Below are 26448 nucleotides of genomic sequence, written 5' to 3'. Positions count from 1 at the left end.
AAGGTTGCTCTCCTCGGCGGAGGGAAGCTGTGTGTGTATCCTAGGGTCGAATGTCCCTGTGGGGTGGCTTCTCCAGAGTCCCCCTCTCTTTTGCTTTCACCCTTGGAGGAGTGTGTTTTCCTCTGCCCTTCCTCCCCCGTCTACCCACCCCTCTATTACTTGGAGCCGTCCCTGTTTAGCCTTCCGGTGGAACGGAGAAGATTATGTGGACCCATGCTTAGGTCAGTTTCAGGCCTTACCCTCCTTTTTTTGCAACAGGGACACTGCTTTCCAGTAACTGCGTTCTAACCAGGATTTGGAATGTTAATAGCACTGTTTGCTTGATAGAAATCGGGGAGTTTGTGTCTACATTTGGACTTGATTACATACCCTCCAGTTAAGTTTGAAATTTCAAGGTGCTGCTGCTGGCTATGGTGAAGATTTTGGTTAGATTATTTTCTTGAGGAAGCAAAAGAATTTATACGGGTCGCATTTCGAGTTAGCTTGTGAACACATCATAGAGAAGTTGTTTATGAAAAATACTGAACTGAAGGTGGAACAATAGTGGGCCGTTTTAGCATATCAGAGTCGATCACATTTTCACTTGATTTTTAGCCTCCACGTTCTTGAATCTTCACAAGATCACGGATACTTGATCCCATACTCAAAATTCTCCATTGTTGTTTGCACCTTATTGTCACAGATTATTTGATAGTGGTTCATTTTCTTGAAACAAGCAAACCAAAAACAAATTTGTGAGACTGCAAGGTGACTTTCTGGGAATAAATGCAATGTGAAAGCCACCCTGTTAAGGTAATATAGATATGGTGAGTACCTATGGCATAATTAGAGATTATGTCATTCCTTTGAATCCTAGGTTTAAAGAATTGTTGAAATTTACTAATCTCACTATCCTGACTGTAACTACTCATTCCTAATTGGCCTTGTAGATATTAAAGTTTATCTTAGATTTTTTTTTAAAGCCACAAAACTTTAGTAAGATATGCTTTAAAGGAGCTCTTTCATTTGTAAGTGAAATTAGCTTTTTATAGTCCGTGAAAAGTGTATCTTTGCTGAAAGACAATTTTCAGGTAGCAGTTTCCACTGATGGATTTAAGGCTGATTACTGTAAATACTCTTGACCAGCTGTAATTATAAGCAGAATTAATAATTCTGGGAAAGTTCAGTTTCATACAAGTTGGTCTTCATCTGGAGGGTGTGCAACATAGATAGTTGTCACTTTAAAATGATTTTTAATGTATGAAGCAGTCTTCCTTTTTGTCAGCATGAAAGAAATTTTTTGTAGCAGTTTTAAGTGTTCCATCTTACAACATGTACATTGTTTTTACTGACCAGTGCTACTTGAAATAGTCATAAAACAAATGCTGGGTTTGTGAATTTCAAAAATAATGAAGTATTGCAGGCACTAAAATCCACAATAATGTAACTGCATTTAAAAGTGATCTCCATTATTTGAATATGAGGGTGTATCTGATGTTTCAGATCCGCCATAGAACATTTTCTGTGTGTGTGTGTGTGTATATTTGGTTACCTATTTGGTCTTGCCAGATGGGAGGTAACTGGAAACAATTGTTTCTTTAAAATTGTATCATAGACATTGTTACTTAACATTTCAGGTAGGAATTGAGCAGAGCAATGGTTAACAATTACAGAATTTATTAGAGCGATCTAAAAAACAGTGCTAGAAATACTAGGAGCTAGAAATTGCGTCTACCTTTATTATTTAGCTTTTTCTAAGGTTTCCTTGTAAAACTGGGATATTCACATGCTTCAGGAAGGCAAAGATGAATAATATTTGTAAGAGTTAGTGTGCTTCAGAGTTAACATTCTGTAAGTGTTGATGCTTAGTGCTTGTGTAATCCTCATTGTTGCATTTATTTTAAAATATGACTTCGTTTGTATCCTGATTTTTTTACCTCAACAAAAGGTGAATTTCTGGAGAATGTAGTGAAACCAGCAGGAATAAAGTCGCTTACTCTTTTTTGTTATAGATTTTTCTTTCTTTTTGAATGAGGTATAGGAGAGTAACAGATTTCTTGAGTTCTGAGAAGAACTCTTTCATTTCTAAAATAGAAATGAAAAATGTTTAAGTTTTCCTTATTGTTAACAGTATTGTTTTGCTCTTTATATTGGGTTGGTTCCTGGAAGCATGCCCCACTTCTACATGAGCATTTGCTTTAAGCTTAAAAGTAGGGGAAGGTGGTAGAGGATGGGCACATGGGAGTGTCTGTAAAGAAAAATCTTAGATTTCTTTATATCTTTATAAGCTAGTTGTAATCTGGATAATGCTTTTTTAAAAACCAAATTAGAATAAAAATATCTGTATCATTATTATATATAAAAATTGATTATAGTTGGGACTTGGGACTCTTTATTGTATTAGACTAGACCAGCCTTCACTCACGCATTCAGCATTGTTATTGAATACCTGCACCGTGAACCAGGCAACCATAAGTGTGGGCCTTGGCCACAAGGATTCTAGAGTCTCTGGAGAAAGACAAATAATTGCAGCAAAGTGTGATTTATATCTTTTATATGGAACATTGTTTATTTGGAAGTTTCAGCAGAGGCATTTCAGTAGAAGACTTGCTTTGAAAGGATTTTTAAATGACTGTTCATTTAAAAATTTATGCCATGGTAATAGTTGAAGAATGAGTTGTTGGAGCATGGTGTTTGTTGACAGCATTATATACTGGACTGGATGACTGCTTGATGAATGAGTAATGACTTTTTTGGTTATTATCAAAACTGATGACCTTTTATTTATTTTTTTATTTGGCTGCGCCAGGTTCAGTTGTGACACGAGATCTTCAACCTTCGTTGCTACATGTGGGATACTTAGTTGTGGCATGCAGGGTCTAGTTCTTGAACTGGGAGTGTGGGATCTTAGCCAGCGGACCACCAGGGAAGTCCCTAATAATTATTTTAGAAGGTGGAATTGCTCTTGTGGAAAATCAGTTGCATATCATACACACGCACACACACACACGTATCTCATACCTTTGTTCTTACCATAGTTCATATAAGCAGTGCTTCTCAACTAGGCATAATGCTTTTCCCACTGCATTTCTCTCTTCAAGGACATGTGGAAATATGTGGGGTCAGTTGTTTGGTTACTCCAGTGACTGGGGTTGTGAGAACTAGCATTTAGTGCTCATGGGTCATGGATGCTACATTTTCTGAAGTCACCAGGACAGTTGCACACCATTGAAATGTACCACTCTGCCTAAAGACCCACAGTGCCCTTTTGAGAAACAGTGGCAAGAAAGAAAAGGAATATATTAATGTTTTTGGTTGTTATGTTCTTTTTACATTAATGTATAGGTATATTGGGCTTCCCTGCTGGCTCAGAATAGAGAAGCCACTTGCAATGCTGGAGACCTGGGTTCAATCCCTAGGTTGGGAAGATCTCCTGAAGGAGGGCATGGCAACCCACTCCAGTATTCTTGCCTGGAGAAGCACCCATGGACAGGAGCCTGGCAGGCTACAGGCCATGGGGTCGCAGAGTCAGATATGACTGAGCAACTAGTAGGCACACAGTATATTAACAAATGTAGTTAATCTGGAACAGATCCAGGCCAGTGCTTTTTGACCACTGTGTAAATGCACACTGAGCTTCAGTGCACATTGAACTTGAGCATTTCTACTTTCTTAACAAATTATAAGCAATTACTTAAACAATTACTCAAACAATTCACTTTTACTAGGTTAAAAAGGTTGGCAAATTCAGCATACTGAGTTGACCTGATTAAAGCAGAGATATCACTGAAATTCTGTGCTTATAAGAAGATACAAGAGACTAGTAAGATGTAAACGAATAAGATAAGATTTAAACATCACTTTTGGTCCAGTGGTTAGATCTGTGCGTTCACTGCAGGGGGCGTGAGAGTCAATCCATCCCTGGTCTCAAAGGTGAGCTAGGATCTCACAGGCCAAGTGGCAAAGCATCATTCCCTCCCCACCCCCCACCCCCCCCAAAAGAAAATATTTAAATCACTTCAAGATGACAGTTGAAGAGGGTCAAAAGTCTGTGTGTCATTAACATACTTGCTTTCTTTTTTATTCTCTTTATAAATTGAAAATGTGGTATGTTAAAATGATCTTTTAAAAGACAAACACTGAAAACTTGATCTCCTTCCCACCAGTCACCTTCCACAAAGACAGTCCCTTAATAGTATTTTATGGATCTTTCCAGAAATGCCGTTTACTCTTTTAAGAAAAAATTTTATTTTATTTTTTGGGCCTCGATCAGAAGGACTTGGGTCCCCCATGAGCGGCGCGGGGGAATGGGTCTTCTGTACGCCACATGTCTCGAAGAAAAAATTTTTAAATGAGGGCATAGTGTACAGTGCATCTTTGTTTCACCAAAAAAAAAAGTGAGAGCATTTTGTAGCTGCACGTGTAAAGCTGTGGCTTTGTTTTAAATTGTGTATTGATTCTAGTCTGTGTCTTAATCAGTTTGTTGGTGATTATTTAAAAGAATAATTTAATTTCATGTGCAGTAGTTTCAGTAGAATTCAAAATAGGTAGTAAGCACATCATCCTGCGGTATCAGAAGGCTTTATTGAAGAAATGGGATTTGACTTAGACCTTAGTATGCCTTTATTAACTATGTTTAGTGCCTTATTGGTGTAAGAAACAAAAATGAAATTGAAACCGTTGAGAGCTACTAAGTTAAAATTGTGCAGTTACAGTATATCTTTGTATATGTTTCTTTCATCTGATACAAGTTGATTCTTTTGTCTCCATGTTTTGCTTCCTTTTAATTGTAGCGGCAAGAATTTTGAAAATTCTTAAACATTCTCCTTGAGAAACCAGACTTGATTGTTAGAGACTATCTTAAGTTAATTTGTAGGTCACTTCAAATCAGAAGAAAAGATGGCTTGCTTGTTAATTAGTGATAATTACTTTAGGTATTGAGGGAGTAATAAGTCATTTAAACTTCAAAAGTTTAGGTAATGCTCAGGGGAAATAATTTAAGTGTTCATAATTAGAATGATTGCATGCTAGAGACATTAAATTCCACTTTCCAGAATATACTTTTACCAGTTTTAGCAAAGGAAAGCTTTACCAAATTTTGCTTGTCTCCTTAACGCTTCTTGGCCCGAACTTAAAATGGGGGAAGGGAAGATGTATTTTGCAATTGCCATTCATAATATTTTATGTTCAGTTCAGTCACTCAGTCGTGTCCGACTCTTTGCGACCCCATGAATCACAGCACGCCAGGCCTCCCTGTCCATCACCAGCTCCCGGAGTTCACTCAAACTCATGTCCATCGAGTCGGTGATGCCATCCAGCCATCTCATTCGTCCCCGTCTCCTCCCGCCCCCAATCACTCCCAGCATCAGGGTCTTTTCCAGTGATTACTAACCTGCAAAACCAAGGATTTTTGAAAATATATGGTCTTAACTATGAAACTTCTGCTGTACTTATTTTCCTTGAAATTCTGTCCAAGTTGAGAAATTACCTTATTTTTCTCACCTCCCACACAAATTTAATTCATAAAATTAAACAACCAGTATGTGAATAGCCTTGCTTCTAAAATTGAAAGTTTGCTTATTATTAATGTGTTAGTCAGATACCCTGTGTAACTTTTAACTATGTATTTTCCAGGAGAGTCTCTTGATTCATTGTTTCTCTTTTAGCATTTAGAGTTGCACAGTGCACCTCATTAGAAAAAATGTTACCTTTCCCGCCTTACCTATCCTATATTTAGCCAAGATTTGTTAAAATTCAATCAATTATATATATATTTTAAAATTTATTTTAAACAAATATTTAAATTTCTCGTATGTGGCAGCACTAAGAGAGCTATGGAGACTTGTAGCATAGAGTTTACAAAGTCTGGCAATATATTCATAGTTAAGCAAGTAATACTATTAGATAGTGAAGTACCTGGTGATACAGTAAATGGAGTGTGAATTAAGAAAAACTAGAGAATTTTGAAATTACTTTAATTAGCTAAAAATTGAACAGGAAAGGAAAACACTGTTTACATTGGGTCTTAAATGTGGGTAACTAATGTTAGAAGGATGGGAATAAACCTCAGAGAACTGGAACAATTTTTGAAACTGGCATCTTGGAGAAAACGTCAGGGGCGGAGATGGAAAATTGGATAGAAAAGGTAGATTAGAACCAGCTTAAGGGTGTAAGATCCAAACCAAGGAATTTTAACTAACTTGTAAGTGTAGATGATATATGGTTACCATTTCCTGAAGACTTGGGCTTCCAAGTTTGAGGTCCTAGCATATTTAGAAGTTCAGAATCTTACAGCCTTTGTTTTTTCCTGAAATATCCTGTATCAGTTAATGCCAGGTAACTACTCAACCACAGTGGCTCTGAAAAAGTAGCCCTTTTTTATTACTGTTATCAAGTTATGGGTCTGATGGATAGTTCTGCAGTCAGCTGGTTGGTTGTCTGAACTGAGTGATCCCAGATGATCCCACTCATGTCTTGTGGTTGGTGGTTTGGTTGAGGAGCCCCAGTTAAGTTTGCTCGTCTCTTCTCAACTCTTGCCCTCTACCTTCTAGCGAGGCAGCCTGAATTTCTTCACTTTGCAGCAGGAATGCCAGTTTCCTTGAACAACTGCTTTCCAAGCTTCTGCTTGTGTCATGACCCATTGACTCAACAAGTAGTCAGAATCAGCCTCTTTGTCGGTATAGGGAGATGTGATTTCTCAGGGACCAATTTTACAACAATCTGTGACATATCCCGATGGTGTGATCACTCAGAGCCAGACATCCTGGAATGTGAAGTCAAGTGGGCCTTAGGAAGCATCACTACAAAGCTAGTGAAGTGATGGAATTCCAGTTGAGCTATTTCAAATCCTGAAAGATGATGCTGTGAAAGTGCTGCACCCAATATGCCAGCAAATTTGGAAAATTCAGCAGTGGCCACAGGACTGGAAAAGGTCAGTTTTCTTTCCAATCCCAAAGAAAGGCAGTGCCAAAGAATGTTAGACTACCACACAATTACACTCATCTCACACGCTAGCAAAGTGATGCTCAAAATTCTCCAAGCCAGGCTTCAACAGTCCATGAACCATGAACTTCCAGATGTTTAAGCTTTTAGAAAAGGCAGAGGAACCAGAGATCAAATTGCCAACATCCGTTGGATCATCGAAAAAGTGAGAGAGTTCCAGAAAAACATCTATTTCTGCTTTATTGACTATGCCAAAGCCTTTGACTGTGTAGATCACAACGAACTGTGGAAAATTTCTGAAAGAGATGGGAATACCAGACCACCTGACCTGCCTCCTGAGAAATCCTTATGCAGGTCAAGAAGCAACAGTTAGAACTGGACTTGGAACAAGTCTGGTTCCAAATTGGGAAAGGAATACATCAAGGCTGTATATTGTCACCCTGCTTATTTAATGTATATGCAGAGTACATCATGAGAAATGCTGGGCTTGATGAAGCACAAGCTAGAATCAAGGTTGTCGGGAGAAATATCAATAACCTTAGATATGCAGATGACATCACCCTTATGGCAGAAAGCAAAGAAGAACTAAAGAAAAGAGCCTCTTGATGAAAGTGAAAGAGGAGAGTGAAAAAGTTGGCTTAAAACTCAGCATTCAGAAAACTAAGATCATGGCATCTGGTCCCATCACTTCATGGCAAATAGAGGGGGAAACAGTGACAGATTTTATTTTGGGGGGCTCCAAAATCACTGCAGATAGTGACTGCAGCCATGAAATTAAGAGACGCTTGCTCCTTGGCAGAAAAGTTATCACCAACCTAGACATCTTATTAAAAAACAGAGATATTACTTTGCCAACAAAGGCCCATCTAGTCAAAGCTATGGTTTTTCCAGTGGTCATGTATGGATGTGAGAGTTGGACTATAAAGAAAACTGAGTGCCGAAGAATTGATGCTTTTGAACTGTGGTGTTGGAGAAGACTCTTGAGAGTTCCTTGGACAGCAAGGAGATCAGCCAGTCTACCCGAAAGGAAACCAGTCCTGAATATTCATTGGAAGGACTTGATGCTGAACCTGAAACTCCAATACTTTGGCCATATGATGCAAAGAACTGACTCATTGGAAAAGACCCTGAAGTTGGGGAAGATTGAAGGCAGGAGGAGAAGGGGATGACAGGGGAGATGATTGGATGGCATCACTGACTCAATGGACATGAATTTGGGTAAACTCCGGGAATTGGTGATGGACAGGGAGGCCATGGGGTCGCAAAGAGTTGACTGAGCGACTGAACTGAATGACATATCCCACTTGTGTTTATTTTCCACTGCAATTCCGGGCACTTTTATGGGTCAGATTTTTATTCTCTGTAGCCCCAACCTCTGCTTTCTTCTCAGGTATATTCTGTGATATTCAAAGATATTCAAAGATAATTACATTTTCAAAGCATACGTAATTGCCCATTTTCTCTCTGGTTGGCAAAAGGCATTTCATTCCTGCTTTCTAATCTCAGTCTCCAAATAGAAAGGCACCCTATCTGATCATTGTACCTTTGGAAAATTTATGGAGCAATCTCTTATTTCCCATGGTTCTTTACCTTAAGGTTAAACCTCGTTTGTATTTGGTGTTTTGTGTTGTCTCTCTGCCTTACACAATTTAATAATAGCAATATAGTTCTTGTCCTAATGTTTGAACTTATTTTTTCTTAACTGATAAACTTCTTTTAACCTGTCATTCAGTTTGTGAAATTCTAACATCCTGCTTTTAACCTTCTACCTCAGTGACAGTCCAGTACTCATGACACCTTTTTCAAGTTTGTGTTTGCAGAAACTCAAGAGTCTTTTAGAGTTACTCAGCTCAGAGTAAGATGTAAGTCTATTTACTTCACCACTTAGTTGTCCACTGAAACAAGAGTATCAGACAGAAATACTTATCTTTACTGTGTGTGATGCATTCTGTATTCATTTATTATTTTTTGAAAGCTGCTGTTGATTTTGTGATCCACTAATACATCATAACCAACAAACTGGAAAACACTACTTCCAGGGAATTACTAGGCACAATTCACTAATAAGCACAAACCCAGGTAGCCCTTTGTTCTAAGGTGGCCTTCTAGTCTAGTTGATTCAGAACATGCATGCATTTTTATTTTTGAGGAGCATCAAAATTAAAATATAATTTTGAATTTCTCATAATAAATGCTAAAAACCCAGCATATGAGCGTATGTCCAAGAAATCGGTTTGAGAAATGCTGGTACATAGAATCAAATCCACACTGAAGCTTGAGCCCAGTGATCGCCATGCTTTTTACTCCTTTTTTTCATACTTTCACTGTTCACCAAGAATTTTCTGCTCCATCTAAATTGTTCATTCCTCATTTTACTGCTTTTGTGACTTTGTCAAAAGGAGCAGTGTTATGCAGTGAAAAGTTAGATGTCTTTGAGTTCAAATAGGAGGTCTCCAACAATCCACACAAGGTTTTAGCTTACACTTTTTCTGGGGAGAGGGTGAAGCTTGGAGTTTGAGACTAGGCGGAACATATTGAAGAGGAAAATAATTAATGTTCAAAGCAGGCTATTAGATGCTTTACTAACAGTGAATTGTTTAATCTGAAGAACTGTGAAGTCATAGGATTAAGAACTGTTTAGTCTGTTTAAATTTCTGTTTACCCAAATTGCCTCTTAAGATCTCATCTTTGCTATATAATGCTTGTTCAGTATGACATTGATTTATCAGAAAATGATCAGTGTTATCAGGCATTTGTTTAGGAAGACTGAGCTATGTGGTTAAATGGTCAGAATGAAGCAGTTCTTTAAAACACAGATTTCAAATATATGGATAATGTATTCGTATGGAAGATTCGGCATCCTTATTGATGTGTGATGTATAGGCAGTGTTACAGTGTGTGTTCAGTTACCCAGTCATGTCCAACTCTTTGTGACCCCATGGACTGCAGCACACCCGGCCTCCCTGTCCCCTCACCATCTCCAGAAGTTTGGTAGGCAATGTTATTTATGTTCTAAGTTTATCACTCCTAGATACAAACTTTATTTACTATTTTTTTTTTACTATTATTTATTTATTTGGCTGGATTGGGTATTGGTTGTAGCTTGTGGGATCTTAGGGCATTTGGGCTCAGCAGCTGTCATGTGGCCTTCGTTGCTCTGCAGCATGTAGGATACTAGATCGAATCTGAGTCCCCTGTATTGGAAGCACAGTCTTAACCACTGGGCTGCTAGGGAAGTCCCAGGTTTTACATTTAGAGAGAGGTAATCTAAATTTTATAATAATTAATTGATTTGGTTGTCATCCCAATTAGTTTGGGGGTGTTTGTTTTTGGCCTCTTAGCCGCCTGACCAGGGATTGAACCCACATGCCCCAGTCGGTACCCCACCGCCCCCCCGCTATGAAAGTGCTGAACCGTAACCACTGGACTGCCAGTGTACTCCTCTAATCAGTTCTGTAGAGATACTGGAAAGCTCGCATAACAAATATTTAAATTAAGCCCTGTAGTAATTTTGACTTACCAAAGTTAATGAAGCAGATATTTGTGATTCTGAGAGAAATTTATTTCCAGTAAATCAGGATGATTGTGTTTGCTGCTTCTTTTAGATGAGCCATTATTGTCAAAAGCAGGCATTTAGAATTTTTACTTGTATAAAATATCTTACATTTTGTGTTTTCTAGATAAACATTTGTACATATTCTTTATCATTTCCTAATTTCTGTAAATATAAGAAGTCCCATTTAACATAAACTTGAAAACATCATTATACACCTAATTCAGAAGCATGAGTATTTTTGTCAGTTTATAGTCTGAAAAGTGTAGATTATTTTCTGAACAAAACTTGCACAGGATTATATTTCAAAAGAATAAAACATGAAGCTTAATAAAATACCTATTAAAAATTAATGGGCTTTCCAGGTGGCTCAGTGGTAATGAATCCACCGATCAATGCTGGAGATGCAGGTTCAATCCCTGGGTTGGGAAGATCCCCTGAGTTGTTGTTGAGTCGCTCATTCATGTCTGACTCTTTGCGACCCCATGAACTGCAGCATGGCAGGCTTCCCTGTTCTTCACCAGCTCCCAGAGGTTGCTCAAACTCATGTCAATTGAGTCAGTGATGCCATTCAACCATCTCGTCCTCTGTTGTTCCCTTCTCCTGCTGCCTTTAGTCTTTCCCAGCATCAGGATCTTTTCCAATGAATTGAGTCTCCACATCAGGCGCCCAAAGTTTTGGAGCTTCAGCCTCAGCATCCCTCCCTCCAGTGAATATTCAGGATTGATTTCCTTTTGGATTGACTGGTTTGATCTCCTTGCAGTCTAAGAAACTCTCAAGTGTCTTCTCCAACACCACAGTTCAAAAGTACCAATTCTTCAGCCGTCAGCCTTCTTTACAGTCCAACTCTCATATCCATACATGACTACTGGAAAAACCATAGCTTTGACTAGACAGACATTTGTTGGTCCCCTGAGTAGGAGGTGGCAACTCACTACAGTTGCGTGGAGAATCCCCATGGACAGGGGAGCCTGGCAGGCTACAGTCCATGGGGTTGCAAAGAGTTGAACACAAGTGAGCACAAGCATGACATAAAATTGATGCTTAAGTAGTTTGTATCTGTAACTTGCCATGTCTTATCCACTACATGTTTATATAACTATATTTTGAATCTTCTTCGGGAAAATTTTTTTTTAAACTGCCGGACTAAAATGGGATATTGCAGATAGCATAATGGACAGTGTGAATAAAATTTATATCCTCAAACAAATTGATCATGAAGTTCATCATCAGCATGAAGATATTTTATAGGGAGAGTATCTGAGTGCTTGTAGGAAGAGTATCTGAGTGCTTGTCATAAACTACTGCTTCTTAGTAGTTCAGGATTAACCCAAGTAGTATGTAAAATTCAATATGGAAAGAAATGAGTCAGACTTAGTATATTTAATATTGTGACCCATTTAGTATTTCTGAAAAGGCAACCTGATATTGTCAGTGCTACCTAAAGAGGAATTACTAACACCCAAAAAGACCTTTGAGGATTTACTTGTCTTGAATGAAAACATTTGTAGTGTTTGGTACCCGCCTCCCCCCAGAATCATCTTTTGTTTTACTTAACAGGAAAATCTACCCTCTAGATTCTTTCACATATACCTTGCTTGACAGCCCATTAGATACTGTGAATTAAAGTATTGGAATTCTAAGGATGTTGATTTTAATTTTCATAAAAATTGTTTATTGTGACCCTTGACATGCTACCTGTGACTTTCCTGTTTCTTCATCTTTGAATTGAGATGCTGCAGACTTTTGTTGGTTGTTATAAGAATTGATCAAAGGCATGATTATGTAAAGTGATTGTTATCATATAAAGTAACATTTTCATTTACACTTAGAGACTACTTTGGAAACACCTTTGATGTTTTATATATGATAATGATCTAGCATAATTTTTTTGCATTAATACTGTCATTTTCAAGTCATCTATTATCACTCTGAAAATAGCATTAGATTACTGATTTACCAACTTGGTTGAAGCCTACATTTTAGAGAACACAGGATTAGATTTCTTAATAACTTATGAAAGACCTTTTTGTCTTTGGAGAAGGGGTACATATTACTCAATGTGTGTGAATATGCCAGGAGAAGATTATTGACTTTGCAATTAAAATCTTTCCTTTGTCCAAAATTGTAAAACTGGGATTTGAGAGGCTTGGATGAGAGAATCTAGTATTACCTAGTAACCAAAAGTATAGATTTTGAACTGTGATTTGAATTCCAGCTCTGTGGGACTTCACGCTTGGTTTTGTGCCTGTGTCCTCCTCTCTAGACTAGAAGTAAGAATAATATCTGCCTTAAAGCTGCTGTGATTAAGATATAATATATGTTGGGCGCTTTGCATGTCATGATGCTGGAAGCACACAGCAAACGTTAACTATTGATAATACATTTACAAGGACGAAATCTGAAACTTTCCCTCATAAAAGAATATTTTTCTGTTGCCAAATCAGGTCTGACTCTTTGCGACCCCATAAGAGAATATTAATCTTAGTAAAATACTCTTTAGCTTCTTCTCTGGTAGTTTTCAAACTTAAAAAGAAATGAGGGAACTCCCTTTTCCTTCCCCTCCCCCTCTAAAGTCTGACTTGAAATCTTGATGAATAAAACAGAAAAGTTACAGCTGCAGAACAGTTTGGTTAAGTATAAAACTAATGTAGAAAATTAATAATACTGTTGCCAGAGGTTGTAAAGGGAGTTCAAGCATTGTTCTTTTCAGATGTTATTTTCTTCTCAGATGGTTCTTTTTTCTTTTCTTTTATTCTACTGCTGCTCTGCTGCTGCTAAGTCGCTTTAGTCATGTCCGACTCTGTGCGACCCCATAGACGGCAGCCGACCAGGCTCCACCGTCCCTGGGATTCTCCAGGCAAGAACACTGGAGTGGGTTGCCATTCCCTTCTCCAATGCATGAAAGTGAAAAGTGAAAGTGAACTCGCTCAGTCGTGTCTGACTAGTGCTCTACATTGTCCCAAAAGAGAATGAATGGTCTTGTTTTAGAGGCAATAACAGAGCCATCAATGAAGTAATATATTGTATTTAATTTTTCCACACTAAATAAACTCACTTTTTGGTACTTCAGATTTAAAATGTATTACTATTCTGGAAGCAGGGCACTGATGTAAATATGTCTAAATAGAGAAATTGTATTTTATCAGAAACAGTAAATGTTAAATAATAGTGAAACTTACACATGGAACAGTCCCACAGGTATACTCAGTGTTTATGTTTAATTCTTTCTGAAAATTTATTGAGAGGACCTCGACCATCTTATATATTCCCTCAAATTTCATATTTTTCTCTAAATCATCTATTGTCTTCCTTGGGTTTGCGAAGAAGTGACTGTTACCTGGCAAGTAGATCTTTTTATCTGTGGCCTTCTCAGATAACCTTTCTACTAACCCTAATCCTTGCTCCAGACTGGATGGTCTTTTCACCTGTGCGTCTTCTCAGAGAACCTTTCCACTTTCCTCTTCCTTTACATTTTTCTTTCTATCACTTCTTTTCTTTAGCTTATAGAGATGTGTGTGTGTCTTTTTTGTCTTGTTGCTTTGTTGATCATGTCTTCAGATTTTCTTCCTTTTTTCTAATCCCTTTTCTCCGCATATGAGATGTTTCCTATCCTAAAATTTATTTTCTTATTTTTAACTGGAGGGTAATTGCTTTATAATGTTGCATTGGTTTCTGCCATACAACAGTGCATATTACCCGTAAGTATAACCCCTACCTCTTGAGCCTCCCCCTACACATATAAAACCCCTCCCTCTTGAGCCTCCCCCTGCACCCACCACCATCCCCCATCCTTCTGGGTCTTCACAGAATGCCGGGTGGGGCTCCCTGTGTTTTATAGAAGAGTCCCACTGGCTGTCTGTTTTGCACCTTGTAATGTATTTCTGTCAGTGCCACTTGATTGGTCTCACCCGCTCATTCCAACCTGCTGTGTCCACAAGTCCATTTTCTTTGTTTGTGTCTCTATTCCTGCCCTGCAAATAGGTTCATCAGTACCATTTAAAAATGTTTTTCTTTAACTCTTGTTTTCTAGTCTTTCTTGCCAGACTTCTTTGAAAAAGTACCCCATATGTTGTCTTTTGAAAATGCTCTTTTGAAGGTCACTTACTTGGCATGTTTGTAATACTTTATTAACTTTAGACCCAAGTAGCAATTCAGCAACTTAGACTATTTCATATGCCTGCACGTTGTGTTTATTTTAAAAATCATAAGCTTTCATGTTGAAATGAGAGTGTTAGATTTCTCCTGGAAAATCAGAAAACTGGGTAATATTGGACTCATTCATGGCTGCAAGCTGAAGTGGTGCTTGCTCAGCCTCTGTTAGCATTTAAAAATGTTTGACCCCATCTTAAGTTGCTCTCCCTTCAATTTATTTACACTGCTCTTCCGATTCTCCTACCTTTGTGACTGCTCCCTGGTCATCTTCACTGACTTTTCTTTTCACCTGTTGGAAATGCATGGTCGTTATTAGCTAATATTAATATATCAGTATTTAAGAGGGCTAGACCCAGCATTTCTGAAAATTTTTGTGGCATTTCCTCAGTGTGCTTTTCTTCCTTTCCCTCTTCATTGGTGACCCTCAGCTGTTTTTCCTACCTCATCATCATGCCTGAGACAGGACACTAATGAGAAGGTGGCTTATGTGGCCTGTGCTTTACATACTCATCTTCAGCAGGTATCCACTCTGACAGCATCCCCTGTCATCCTGGATGCAATTTCCAGGGGGTTCCTTCTCTAGGCCTTGCCACTCTTCTTAGCTCTTGCTTTCTGTTCCCGACCACCTGTGGAACCCTTCCTCATGGGAGTTCAGTTCAGTTCGGTCGCTCAGTCATGTCTGACTCTTTGCGACCCCGTGAATCACACCATGCCAGGCCTCCCTGTCCATCACCAACACTCGGAGTTCACTCATACTCATGTCCATCGAGTCGGTGATGCCATCCAGCCATCTCATTCTGTCGGCCCCTTCTCCTCCCACCCCCAACCCCTCCCAGTATCAGAGTAGTACTTTTTTTTTGTTATTTTCATTTTTATTTATTTATTTTTGGCATTGCTTAGTCTTTGCTGCCTCACTGGCTTTTCTCTAGTTGCAAAGAATGGGGGCTACTGTCTAGTTGCAGTGCTTGGGCTTCTCATCGTGGTGGCTTCTCGTTGCAGAGCACAGGCTCCAGGGTGCCTGAGCTTCAGTAGTGGTGGCTCCCACACTCTGGAGCCCAGGCTCAGCAGTTGTGGTGCACCGGCTTGGTTGCTCCTTGGCATGTGGGGTCTTTTCTGATCAGGGATTGAACCCATGTCTCCTGCATTGGCAGGTGGATTCTTTACCACTGAGCCACCAGGGAGGCCCCAAGTAGGTATTTCTAATTAAACAAGTCTGAAATTGAACCCATCCATGCTCCTCTCCACTCCCCAACCCCTACCAAAAGAAAGACTGATGATATTTGTGTCACTACTCCCCTCCCTCTCAACTTCGGTTTTGAAACCTTGAGTCATTTTTAACTCCTCCTTTCACTTCCGCAGCCCAGTAACTGAGTTCTGTCAATTTTATATATACACCATTTCTTGTATCCTGCCCTGATTATATCTGATACACTATTAGTAACCACTCAGTTTCTTATAACAAAAAAAAAAACCCAACAGGTTTTTTTTATGAAGGTACTTTTTTGTCCATTCACTTCGCTAATCTATCACTGTCACTAATTGTCACTAAGATTATGTTATGCTTTCAAAGTATGGATATCATATTTTTAAAGGTTTTTAGCAGGGTGACACAGTGGAAGACTTCAGATACCATAAATTGAAATCCTGGCTCCACTGTTTACTGGCTATGGGCTAGTTTCTTAACCTGGTAAATGAAGATAGTTGTATTGTGAGGCATCAGCACAGCACCCATCACATTAATAAGCACCTCATAAAATGCTCTTCCATGAAAAATAAAATTCAAGCTCATTAGCCTTGCATTCGAGGACTGTCATGACCTGGCACGTAGCTTGCCAGCCTGACAGATTGGCAGCCATATCTCTGATTTCTTTTTTAGGTAAAGCCTTAAGAGTTTATAGTCTGTTCTTTTACTACAGTTTACATAACTTCCCTCACCTCTGTGCTTTGGCTTTAGCTTTCCCCTTTAGTGTTGCCTTCTTTTGTCAACTTCATTTCTTCATATTTATTCTCTTCAATCTGATCAGATTGTTAGTTATTATTACAATTTTCTTGGGGCTTTCCTGTACTTCTAAATGGATTTAATGATATATTCCCTATTCTTTTTTAATGAACTCTGTGTGCTTTTCTGACTCTTTATCATAGTTTTTCCATATTAAGATTGTGGTTGTCGCTTCATCCTCTCCCTAAATTGGAGCTCCTTAAAAGCAGGGGCCATGCCTTATTTCACTGAAGCAGAAGTGGTTGAATCTGTTGAATGATTGTCTCCTCTTTTTTTTTCTTGAATAGGTTGGTTTAAATTGTGGGTTGAATTTTGTGTTCCATTACTTACTGAAATTAGGTTTCTTTCAACCACTCTTGTTTCATCTCAATTCCGACATTAGTTTTCTATGTTCAAGGCAAGGGTTCAATTTGATCAAATGTTATTATAAAGCAAACTTGAGTGTATGATGAGCAGCAGCAGCAGCTGTTTTAATATCCTGCATTTATTAAGTGCTGGAAGGAAAGTTATAACCAACCTAGACAGCATATTAAAAAGGAGAGACGTTACTTTGCCGATCTAGTCAAGGCTATGGTTTTTCCAGTGGTCATGTATGGATGTGAGAGTTGGACTAAAAGGAAAGCTAAGCGCAGAAGAATTGATGCTTTTGAACTGTGGTGTTGGAGAAGACTCTTGAGAGTCCCTTGGACTGCAAGGAGATCCAATCAGTCCATCCTAAAGGAGATCAGTCTTGGGTATTCACTGGAAGGACTGATATTGAAGCTGAAACTCCAATCCTTTGGCCACCTGATGCAAAGAACTAACTCATTGGAAAAGACCCTGATGCTGGGAAAGATTGAGGGCAGGAGAAGAAGGGGACAACAGAGGATGAGAAGGTTGGATGGCATCACCAACTCAATGGACATGAGTTTGGGTGGACTCTGGGAGTTGGTGATGGACAGGGAGGCCTAGTGTGCTGCAGTCCATGGGATCGCAAAGAGTCGAACACGACTGAGCGACTGAACTGAACTGATTGTGTGCAAGGCACTGGTGTATGTGTGTTTCTGTGAGAGAGAGAGACAGAGATGGCATAAAGGACTGAGAGAGATGAACTCGTAATCCTCAGTCGTCCTCTTAGGTGGGTGGCTACTATCCCTATTTATATATGAGACTGCTGAGGCACAGATAAGTAACTTGCCCAAGTCAATAAACTCGTTTCATTAAAAAGAAAAGCAAAACCCAAACTAAGTTAAATTTTTTTTTTCTTTTTGGGTAAAACTTTGTTTTACATACAAAGAGAGCTTACAATAATAACCTTAAATTATTTGGAACTAAACTTCAGGAAAGCAGAGCAATGAATATAGGCAGTTATTGTGATCAAATTTGAGTAATAGTCTTATTTAAGAATGTCTTGGTTTCTTTGTTTTGCAGTAGTGGGAATTTCATTAGTTTTGAATTTCTTTGAGTAATGTTGCAAATTGGGAAAGACGTACGTCAAGGCTGTATATCGTCACCCTGCTTATTTAACTTATATGCAGAGTACATCATGCGAAATGCCAGGCTGGATGAAGCACAAGCTGGAATCAAGATTGCCGGGAGAAATATCAGTAACCTCAGATATGCAGATGATACCACCTTAATGACAGAAAGCAAAGAGGAAGTAAAGAGCCTCTTGTTGAAGGTGAAAGAGGAGAGTGAAAAAGCTGGCTTAAAACTCAACATTCAAAAAATTAACATCATGGCATCCAGTCCCATCACTTCGAAGCAAATAGATGGGAAAACAATGGAAACAGTGACAGACTTTATTTTCTTGGGCTCCAAAATCACTGCAGATGGTGGCTGCAGCCATGAAATTAAAAGATACTTGCTCCTTGGAAGAAAAGCTGTGACCAACCTAGACAGTGTATTAAAAAGCAGAGATATTACGTTGGCCAACAACGGTCCGTCTAGTCAAAGCTGTGGTTTTTCCAGTAGTCATGTATGGATTTGAGAGTTGGACCATAAGAAGGCTGAGTGCCGAAGAATTGGTGCTTTTGAACTGTGGTGTTCGAGGAGACTCTTGAGAACCTTTGGACTGCATGGAGATCGTGGGTCCTAAAGGAAATCAATCCTGAATATTCATTGGAAGGACTGATGCTGAAGCTGAGGCTCCAATACTTTGGGTACCTGATGTGAAGGGCTGACTCAATTGAAAAGACCCTGATGCTGGGAAAGATTGAGGGCAGGAAGAGAAGGGGATGACAGCATGAGATGGTTGAATGGCTTCACCGACTCAGTGAACATAAGTTTGAGCAACCTCTGGAAGACAGTGAAGGACAGGGAAGCCTGGCGTGCTGCAGTCCTTGGGGTCTCTCGACAACAATTTATAGGTCTTTTAAGGGTATAATCAATACATATTTATAAATTACAACGAGGGCAACTCGTTGAAGAAATCTGTTTCTAATGTCCTAATATAAGCTGGAAGAAGCACAGGCTGGAATCAAGATTGCCGGGAGAAATATCAATAACATCAGATATGCAGATGACACCACCCTTATGGCAGAAAGGGAAGAGGAACTAAAAAGCTTCTTGATGAAAGTGTAGGAGGAGAGTGAAAAGGTTGGCTTGAAGCCCAACATTCAGAAAACAAAGATCATGGCATCTGGTCCCATCAGTTCATGGGAATTAGATGGGGAAACGGTGGAAACAGTGTCAGACTTTATTTTTGGGGCTCCAAAATCACTGTGGATGCTGATTGCAGCCATGAAATTAAAAGACGCTTACTCCTTGGAACGAAAGTTATGACCAACCTTGATAGTATATTAAAAAGCAGAGACCTTACTTTGCCAACAAAGGTTTGTCTAGTCAAGGCTATGGTTTTTCCAGTGGTCATGTATGGATGTGAGAGTTGGACTGTGAAGAAAGCTGATCGCCGAAGAATTGATGCTTTTGAACTGTGGTTCTGGAGAAGACTCTTGAGAGTCCCTTGGACTGCAAGGAGGTCCAGCCAGTCCATTCTAGAGGAGATCAGTCCTGGGTGTTCATTGGAAGGACTGATGCTAAAGCTGAAGCTCCAATAGTTTGGCCACCTCATGCGACGAGCTGACTCACTGGAAAAGACTCTGATGCTGGGAGGGATTGGGGGCAGGAGGAGAAGGGGACGACAGAGAATGAGATGGCTGGATGGCATCACCGACTCGATGGACATGAGTTTGAGTGAACTCCGGGAGTTGGTGATGGACAGGGAGGCCTGGCATGCTGTGAGTCATGGGGTCGCAAAGAGTTAGACGCGACTGAACTGAATATAACTAAGATCAATTCTTTATCAGATTTAAAAAAAAAAAACGGCATTTGTGGTGTTTGGCCTCTTTATATGGTGCAAAGAAGTACAAAGTCAGTCATCAGTGGTCTTTAAGGCTGCTTTTAAATAGTGTTAGTCGCTCTGTCGAGCCCGACTCTTTGCGACCCCATGGACTGCAGCCCACCAAAGCTTCTCTGTCCATGAGATTTTCCAGGCAAGGATACTGGAGTGCATTGCTTTTAGTTGTGTATTCCGTAAACATTTGAATGTGAAACCTCAGTATAGGGATGTCTCATTATAAACTTCACAAGTGTGCATGCATATTACTTCAGCTTATATTGTTATTTGAATCTGTTTATTAAGTAATAAACTTTGTAGTTTAGATCGATTTCATAGGAAAAGTTTTTTCCCTCTTCTGTACTGTATTTTATACCCTGTTTGGAAACCACTGGTTTATAGTGCAACAGTAGCTGATGTTTGTGAGATACGTTGTTAAATAACTGCTGGGTTTATTTTCCCCATTTTCATGGTGTACTGGAGAAGTAACAGTGGTGACCCAATCAGATTTTGTTTTCATCCTGCCTTTTAGTCACATTTAGTATAATATGTGTTTCTGGTTTATTGTTTCTGTCATGCTTTAGCCTTTATGAAGGTCCCTGAGCATTGAGTGCCTATTAGATTCCCTCTCAGCTCTGAATCAACTTGCTCTGATATTGGAGCTTGGTCCTTTAAGCATTTCTCCATTGATTGATACTAAGTTTGTCAGTAGACGATCTGAAGAGACTTTACACATAGAGGGGCTTCTTGTTTCTTGCTGCTATGCCTGACCATGAGTGGCACAGATACAGGGATATCTGGTGGTTCTCTGCCCCAGGTGGGTGCCCAGAGTGGACACAGTCTTGTTGAGCTCACAGCCCCAGCCCCAAATTTGTGACCACCTCTCCATATCCTGACACGGACATTGCAGTCCCCAGCTCCAGCACCCCGCCTTTCCCCTGTGCGGCTGCTTGCTCCATAGGTTGTTTCCCGTGGCAAGCAGGTTCTCAGCTCCCTTTGTGGGCTCACCTCCCAGCCACTTAGGCCCAGGGAACCCAACCTGACAGACTTCTTTACCGTTCAGTAGGCTGCAACCATATCTTCTCCATCAAAGTTCAAGCCCTAGCTTTGGGGAAGGGCCCTCTACCTGGTTTGTTTTTTTGCTTCTGGTACTGTCTTGGCTCTTGAGTATTTTTTAGAGTGCTCTTTACCTGTCTGTGTTTCTCCCTGTTATGATCATTCTTTATGTGAAACTTGCCCTGTTCAAATCCCCAGTTTTTCAGTTTGACCCCTATGCACTGGGCTAAAATGAGATAAATTACATACTGAACGTAAAAACTGTATGCAGATTAGTATCAGTACTTTCCACCTCATAAACATTGCATGTTCGGCTCATCAGCTAGTTCATGGAAACTGGCTTTGGTATTAAAGCAATATATATATATACAGCATGGTTGTAAATTCAGTTTTTCATTCTAGTTAGGATTATAATTATGTAGGCGTGGTCCTGAAAAGTCATTGCTCCCCAGAGTTGTTTAGATGAGGTAATGGAGCAATTATGTGTGTTTTCATAGTTTAATATCGCTCATAGTTTAAACAGTCAGGAAGCGTCAAATGAGAACTTTTCAGTCTTATAAAGTTATTAGCATATTTATTGCTCAAAAAATTTCCACCTGGTCAGTTTTTTGAATAAATTAGCAAATGACGGGCAGGAGTTGTCTTTTAAAAAATTCCCCAAGTAGGAGGTTGGGTTAAGAAAAAAGAACACCCACACTCCCAGAGGATGTGGGGCTGGTGAGGCAAGGAGACAGAAATGTTATCTTGAGTAATTTATTAGTAGTAGTAACTTCTTAAATGGTTTATTTGTAGACCTCTAAATTTGATTCTGTTTAACATTTTCATAATTGAGGTTTCTTGTGGATGTTTAAAATCAGCTTTGCTAATTTTAAGATTCATCTCATATCTTTAGTAACACTTAGCACATACCTGCAGTTATTGCTATACAGTAGACTAAAATACTCTATTAATAAATACTACATTCAGTCCCAGGAATTTTTCTCAATTCACTGGTTACTGGATTTCTGACTTCCACTATGGTTTGTGTGGACCCTAGTTCCAGCTTTTTCTTTGAAAATTAAAATAGATGAAGATAATGTTTCCATAAGTTGAAGAAGAAAATAATAAAAATAATAATCAGGTTATTGATTCTGTAGCCAATAATTTTGTGGTATCCAATAGCCTTTACACTGGCATGAAAGTAATGAATCTACTTAGTGTATTAAATAAATTATGTACTTTTAATTAATAAAAGGACACCAAAATCTGATTTGTGTTTAACTTCACTATTTGTGACAACTTTGGTAGAAAGATTATTGAAGATAAAACTGATAATCCTGACTTTCTAGATGATTATTTTCCCAGTGGAATGTTTATCCAGTTAGTATTTTAAGTAAAATTTTAAAAGCAAATGACATTTCCTGTGAAGGAGCCCATTTAAAAAAAATAAACCTAGCTTATAATTACTGTGTACACCATGAGTGCTTTTGAAAAGGAAAAATGTTATTTTTTAATAAAGTTCCAAGTAGAAAATTTTCTCCCTGCAGTGGAAAGAATGGTACTTTATGTATCTGTAAGTCTTTGACATATGAGATTGATCCAGTTGAGAAAGATTATAATTACAAAGAGATGAACCTAATCATCTTAAAGAAAAATAGAATTCTTTGCAATAGTAAAAGTAATTGGGAGGAAAATAATTTGTAGTGTGTGTATTAGTCACTCAGTCGTGTCCAACTCTTTGTGACCCTCTGAGAAGGAGCCTACCAGGCTTCTCTAGCCATGGATTTTTCCAGGCAAGAATATTGGAGTGGGTTGCCATTTCCTTCTCCAGGGGATCTTCCAACCCAGGGATCGAACCCAGGTCTCTTGCATTGCAGGCAGATTGTTTACTGTCTGAGCCACCAGGGAAGACCAATTTATAGTATGTATTGCTATCAAATGCCTTCTTTTCTTGCTGGTTGTCTTCTGCAAGAAAATATAACATGAAATTGATGTGGCATATGTTGTATCTTACTAAAATAAAATTCAAGTATATTATACAGTGTTGTAACTTAAAAGTTACATTCTTTAAAAGCTTCCTTTGGTTGACACCGTATGGCAGTTAACACAGTAATTTTAATTTTCTTGGTGTATTCTTTGTATTCTTTTAGAACTTTAAGCATACTTTTCTGTGTTATTAATGGAGGTGAATTCCCAGGCTAATCACAAGTCTTTTTATTTACACAGTAAGCCTTAAATATTATCTTGTATTCTAGGAACAGGATGCCTTGGAGGAAAAAAGGGTTTCCTACTATTTTTTTTGAATATTAGGCAAGCTTATTCTGCAGTTTAGAAATAATAGTTGTGGGTGGTTTGGTTTTTTTGAGGAGGTGGGGAGGTTCCTTAAAACTTCATTTCATTCCTTCTCCTTTCTCCTGCGCTTTTTCCCAAGTAGTCACTGTTTTCATATTTCTGAGTCCCACTTTGCATCCTCACTCACACCCCCTATTGCATCAGTGTTGGAGAATTCAACTACCTGTTAAGGAAGATCTAGACTAATTTATGATGTCTTAAGTAGATAAAATATTGAGTAGATAATTAAAAAAATATGGATAATTTGAGGAAGGGTAAGTTGGAATAGAAGAGTCTTCAAAGAGAAAAACCACTCTATTGCTGTTACCTGAGTGCAACCTTTTTTTTTTTTTAAGTTGTTTCTGTACTCCTAAAGCCATAGTTTCGCTGAAAACTTGAAGTCAAAACATTTCCCTAACTACTCTTGTTACATTACAGCAAGTGTTCATGGGGTAGATGAATAGGAAGATGGGAGCCTTAGGCATAGTATGGATCTGTATGTTCAGGATTCCAGTTAATGTCATCATCACTCTAATCTTTTCCACTTATATGGACAAATAAATCACCTTTTCCTGCCTTCTTTACTTATGACTTTGTGTTGAATTTCTAATCCTAATAAGAATATAATCCAGATTTTAAGGGGAAATTAAGTACAAAAATGTAACAAGTTGTCAGTCCTCTCTGACATAAAACATACAGATAATCATGGGTTCAAATAAATTATATGTGTCAGTGAACTTTAAAAATCATCTTGTCCAATAACTCACTTGACTACACCTCTGGATTCCAAGGCCTTGGCACTTAATACTGGAAAATATACATGTCCTTAGCCGAATCTTTAGTTGATGGCCTGTTGAATGAACCTATTTTATGGACAAATGTTTGATATTTACTGATGACCTAATGTAGTTTGGTGCTTCTGTGTTAAAACTGCTTTTACTACTTAACTGTTTGCGCTGGCAGTGAGAACACTGAATTCATGTAAATACCAGGAATGTGAAATAAATGAATTGCTTGGGTAGGGAAAGAGCAGTGAAGAACCAGAAAGCTCCTCCATGATTCCTCAGGTGCTCCCTTCTTGCTTATTACTCCCATGGGGAGTTTTGGACCCATCATTGCTAGTTCTTCCAGTTTTTCCAAGAACTAGAAATCATATGTGCATTGTCCTAATTTTGAAATATTGGCACTTAACTCAAAATGTCTGGGAGGATCCCCAAAACACATTGTGTCAGCCAAACAAAACATGTCTGGGAAATTTAAATTTATTCCTGGATATTTTAAGCAGTCTGCAGTTTGCCAGAAACTACATGGAAAAACTCCTCCCCCAGAGTGCGATTTGGTTATGATTTCATCACTGTTAATGTGTTTCCCTTCTTCATTTGCATCTCTGAAAATAGTACTCCCCTGAAGGCATCTGGAAAGAGGTGTGTACAAATGGCAAGTCAGTCAGCTTTGGCACCTTCTTTAGAATAGAGAGCTCCCTGAGTTAACGAGTCCTGTTGGCAGATACCTAAGAAATCTCTTACCATCCTCCAAGTCTTGTATTTCTGCTATAGGACTCTATGCATTGTTTAATTTATCCTGAGGCCTGACAGATTTTTAACCAGTATTCTAAGTTTCAGGAACTGTTTAAACGTTGTATATATCCAAGGGTGATTCTATATCAATGGAAAGACAGGAGAGCAAATCAGATAATACTAGCTTGCAACCCCGTTAATTTGGTTTGGGTGATTATTTTAAAGAGTTAAAAATAAGCTTCTGTTAAAATTAGGTTTTAGAATGTCAGTATTCTTATTTAATTTTTTTGCATTATCTAAGAAGAATTCTTAAGTTTAGAATTAATTAGCTGCATTAGCTTTTGTAACAAATAGCCAGATACTAAGTTTGAACATTAATGAAAAATTTTAACAAGTAAATAACCTTTTAAAAATAAACTTATTTTTTAAAAAATATTTATTTATTTATTTGGCTGCATTGTGCTCATGCTCAGTAGTTGCAGTGTGGGTTCAGTTGCGCCAAGGTGTGTGGGCTCTTAGTTCCCCAACCAGGGATTGAACCTGCATCCCCTCCCTGCACTGCAACACAGATTCTTAACTGCGGGACCACTAGGGAAGTCCCTAAAGATTTATTGTTAGGATAGTTTTAGGCTCACAAAAACACTGTGAAGACAGGACAGTGAATTCTCATTTACCCCATGACCAGTTTCCCACATTAGTCACATCTTGCATTTGTGTAGTAACTTTGTCATAGTTAATGAACCTATATTGATACAGTGTCACTAACTGAAGTCATATTTTATTTGCATTTTCTTATTTTTTTATCTTAATGTTTTTTCTTGTTTCAGAATTGCATCTGGAACACTTTACACTTAGTTGTCATATCTCCTTAGGTTTCTTTGTGCTGTAATGAACTTCTCAGACTTCTTGTATTTGATGACCTTAAGTTTTGAGCAGTTCAGTTCAGTCGCTCAATCACATCAGACTCTTTGCGACCCCATGGACTGCAGCATGCCAGGCCTCCCTGTCCATCACCAACTCCCAGAGTTTACCCAAACTCATGTCCATTGAGTTGCTGATGCCATCCAACCATCACATCCTCCATTGTCCCCTTCTTCCGCCTTCAGTCTTTCCCAGCATCAGGGTCTTTTCCAGTGAGTCAATTCATTGCATCAGGTGGCCAGAGTATTGGAGTTTCACATTCAACATCAGTCCTTCCAATGAACACTCAGGACTGATCTCCTTTAGGATGGACTGGTTGGATCTTCTTACAGTCCAAGGGACTCTGAAGAGTCTTCTCCAGCACCACAGTTCAGAAGCATCAATTCTTCGGCATTCAGCTTTCTTTACAGTCCAACTCACATCCATACATGACCACGGGAAAAACCATAGCTTTGACTAGACGGACCTTTGTTGGCAAAGTAATGTCTCTCCTTTTTAATATGCTGTCTAGGTTGGTCATAATTTTCCTTCCAAGGAGTAAGCATCTTTAATTTCATGGCTGCAGTCACCATCTGCAAAAAAAATAAAGTCAGTCACTGTTTCCCCCTCTATTTGCCATGAAGTGATGGGACCAGATGCCATGATCTTAGTTTTCTGAATGTTGAGCTTTAAGCCAACTTTTCCCTCTCCTCTTTCACTT

The 26448-nt window shown here is 38.8% G+C and overlaps 1 protein-coding gene across 3 annotated transcripts in view; it reads left to right on the top strand.

The window, feature by feature from the left end:
* ZNF292 (zinc finger protein 292) overlaps positions 1-26448 on the top strand; it is a 95175-nt gene that overhangs the window by 1130 nt on the left and 67597 nt on the right. The window contains exon 1 of one of the 3 annotated variants that reach the window (XM_088840729.1): positions 23074-23176. The exons of the other annotated variants lie outside the window; for them this stretch is intronic. Within the exon in view, the coding sequence (XP_088696855.1) occupies positions 23074-23176 (103 nt within the window). Of the gene's footprint in view, positions 1-23073; positions 23177-26448 lie in introns of those variants that run through there. 3 annotated transcript variants of the gene reach the window in all.

This window comes from Moschus berezovskii, chromosome 10 (genome assembly GCF_049115385.1).
Source record: "Moschus berezovskii isolate FMDL1 chromosome 10, NW_MosBer_1.0, whole genome shotgun sequence".
Classification (NCBI taxonomy): Eukaryota; Metazoa; Chordata; class Mammalia; order Artiodactyla; family Moschidae; genus Moschus; species Moschus berezovskii.
The sequence above is the reverse complement of the archived record's forward strand: the minus strand, read 5'-3'. Positions and strand labels throughout refer to the sequence as shown.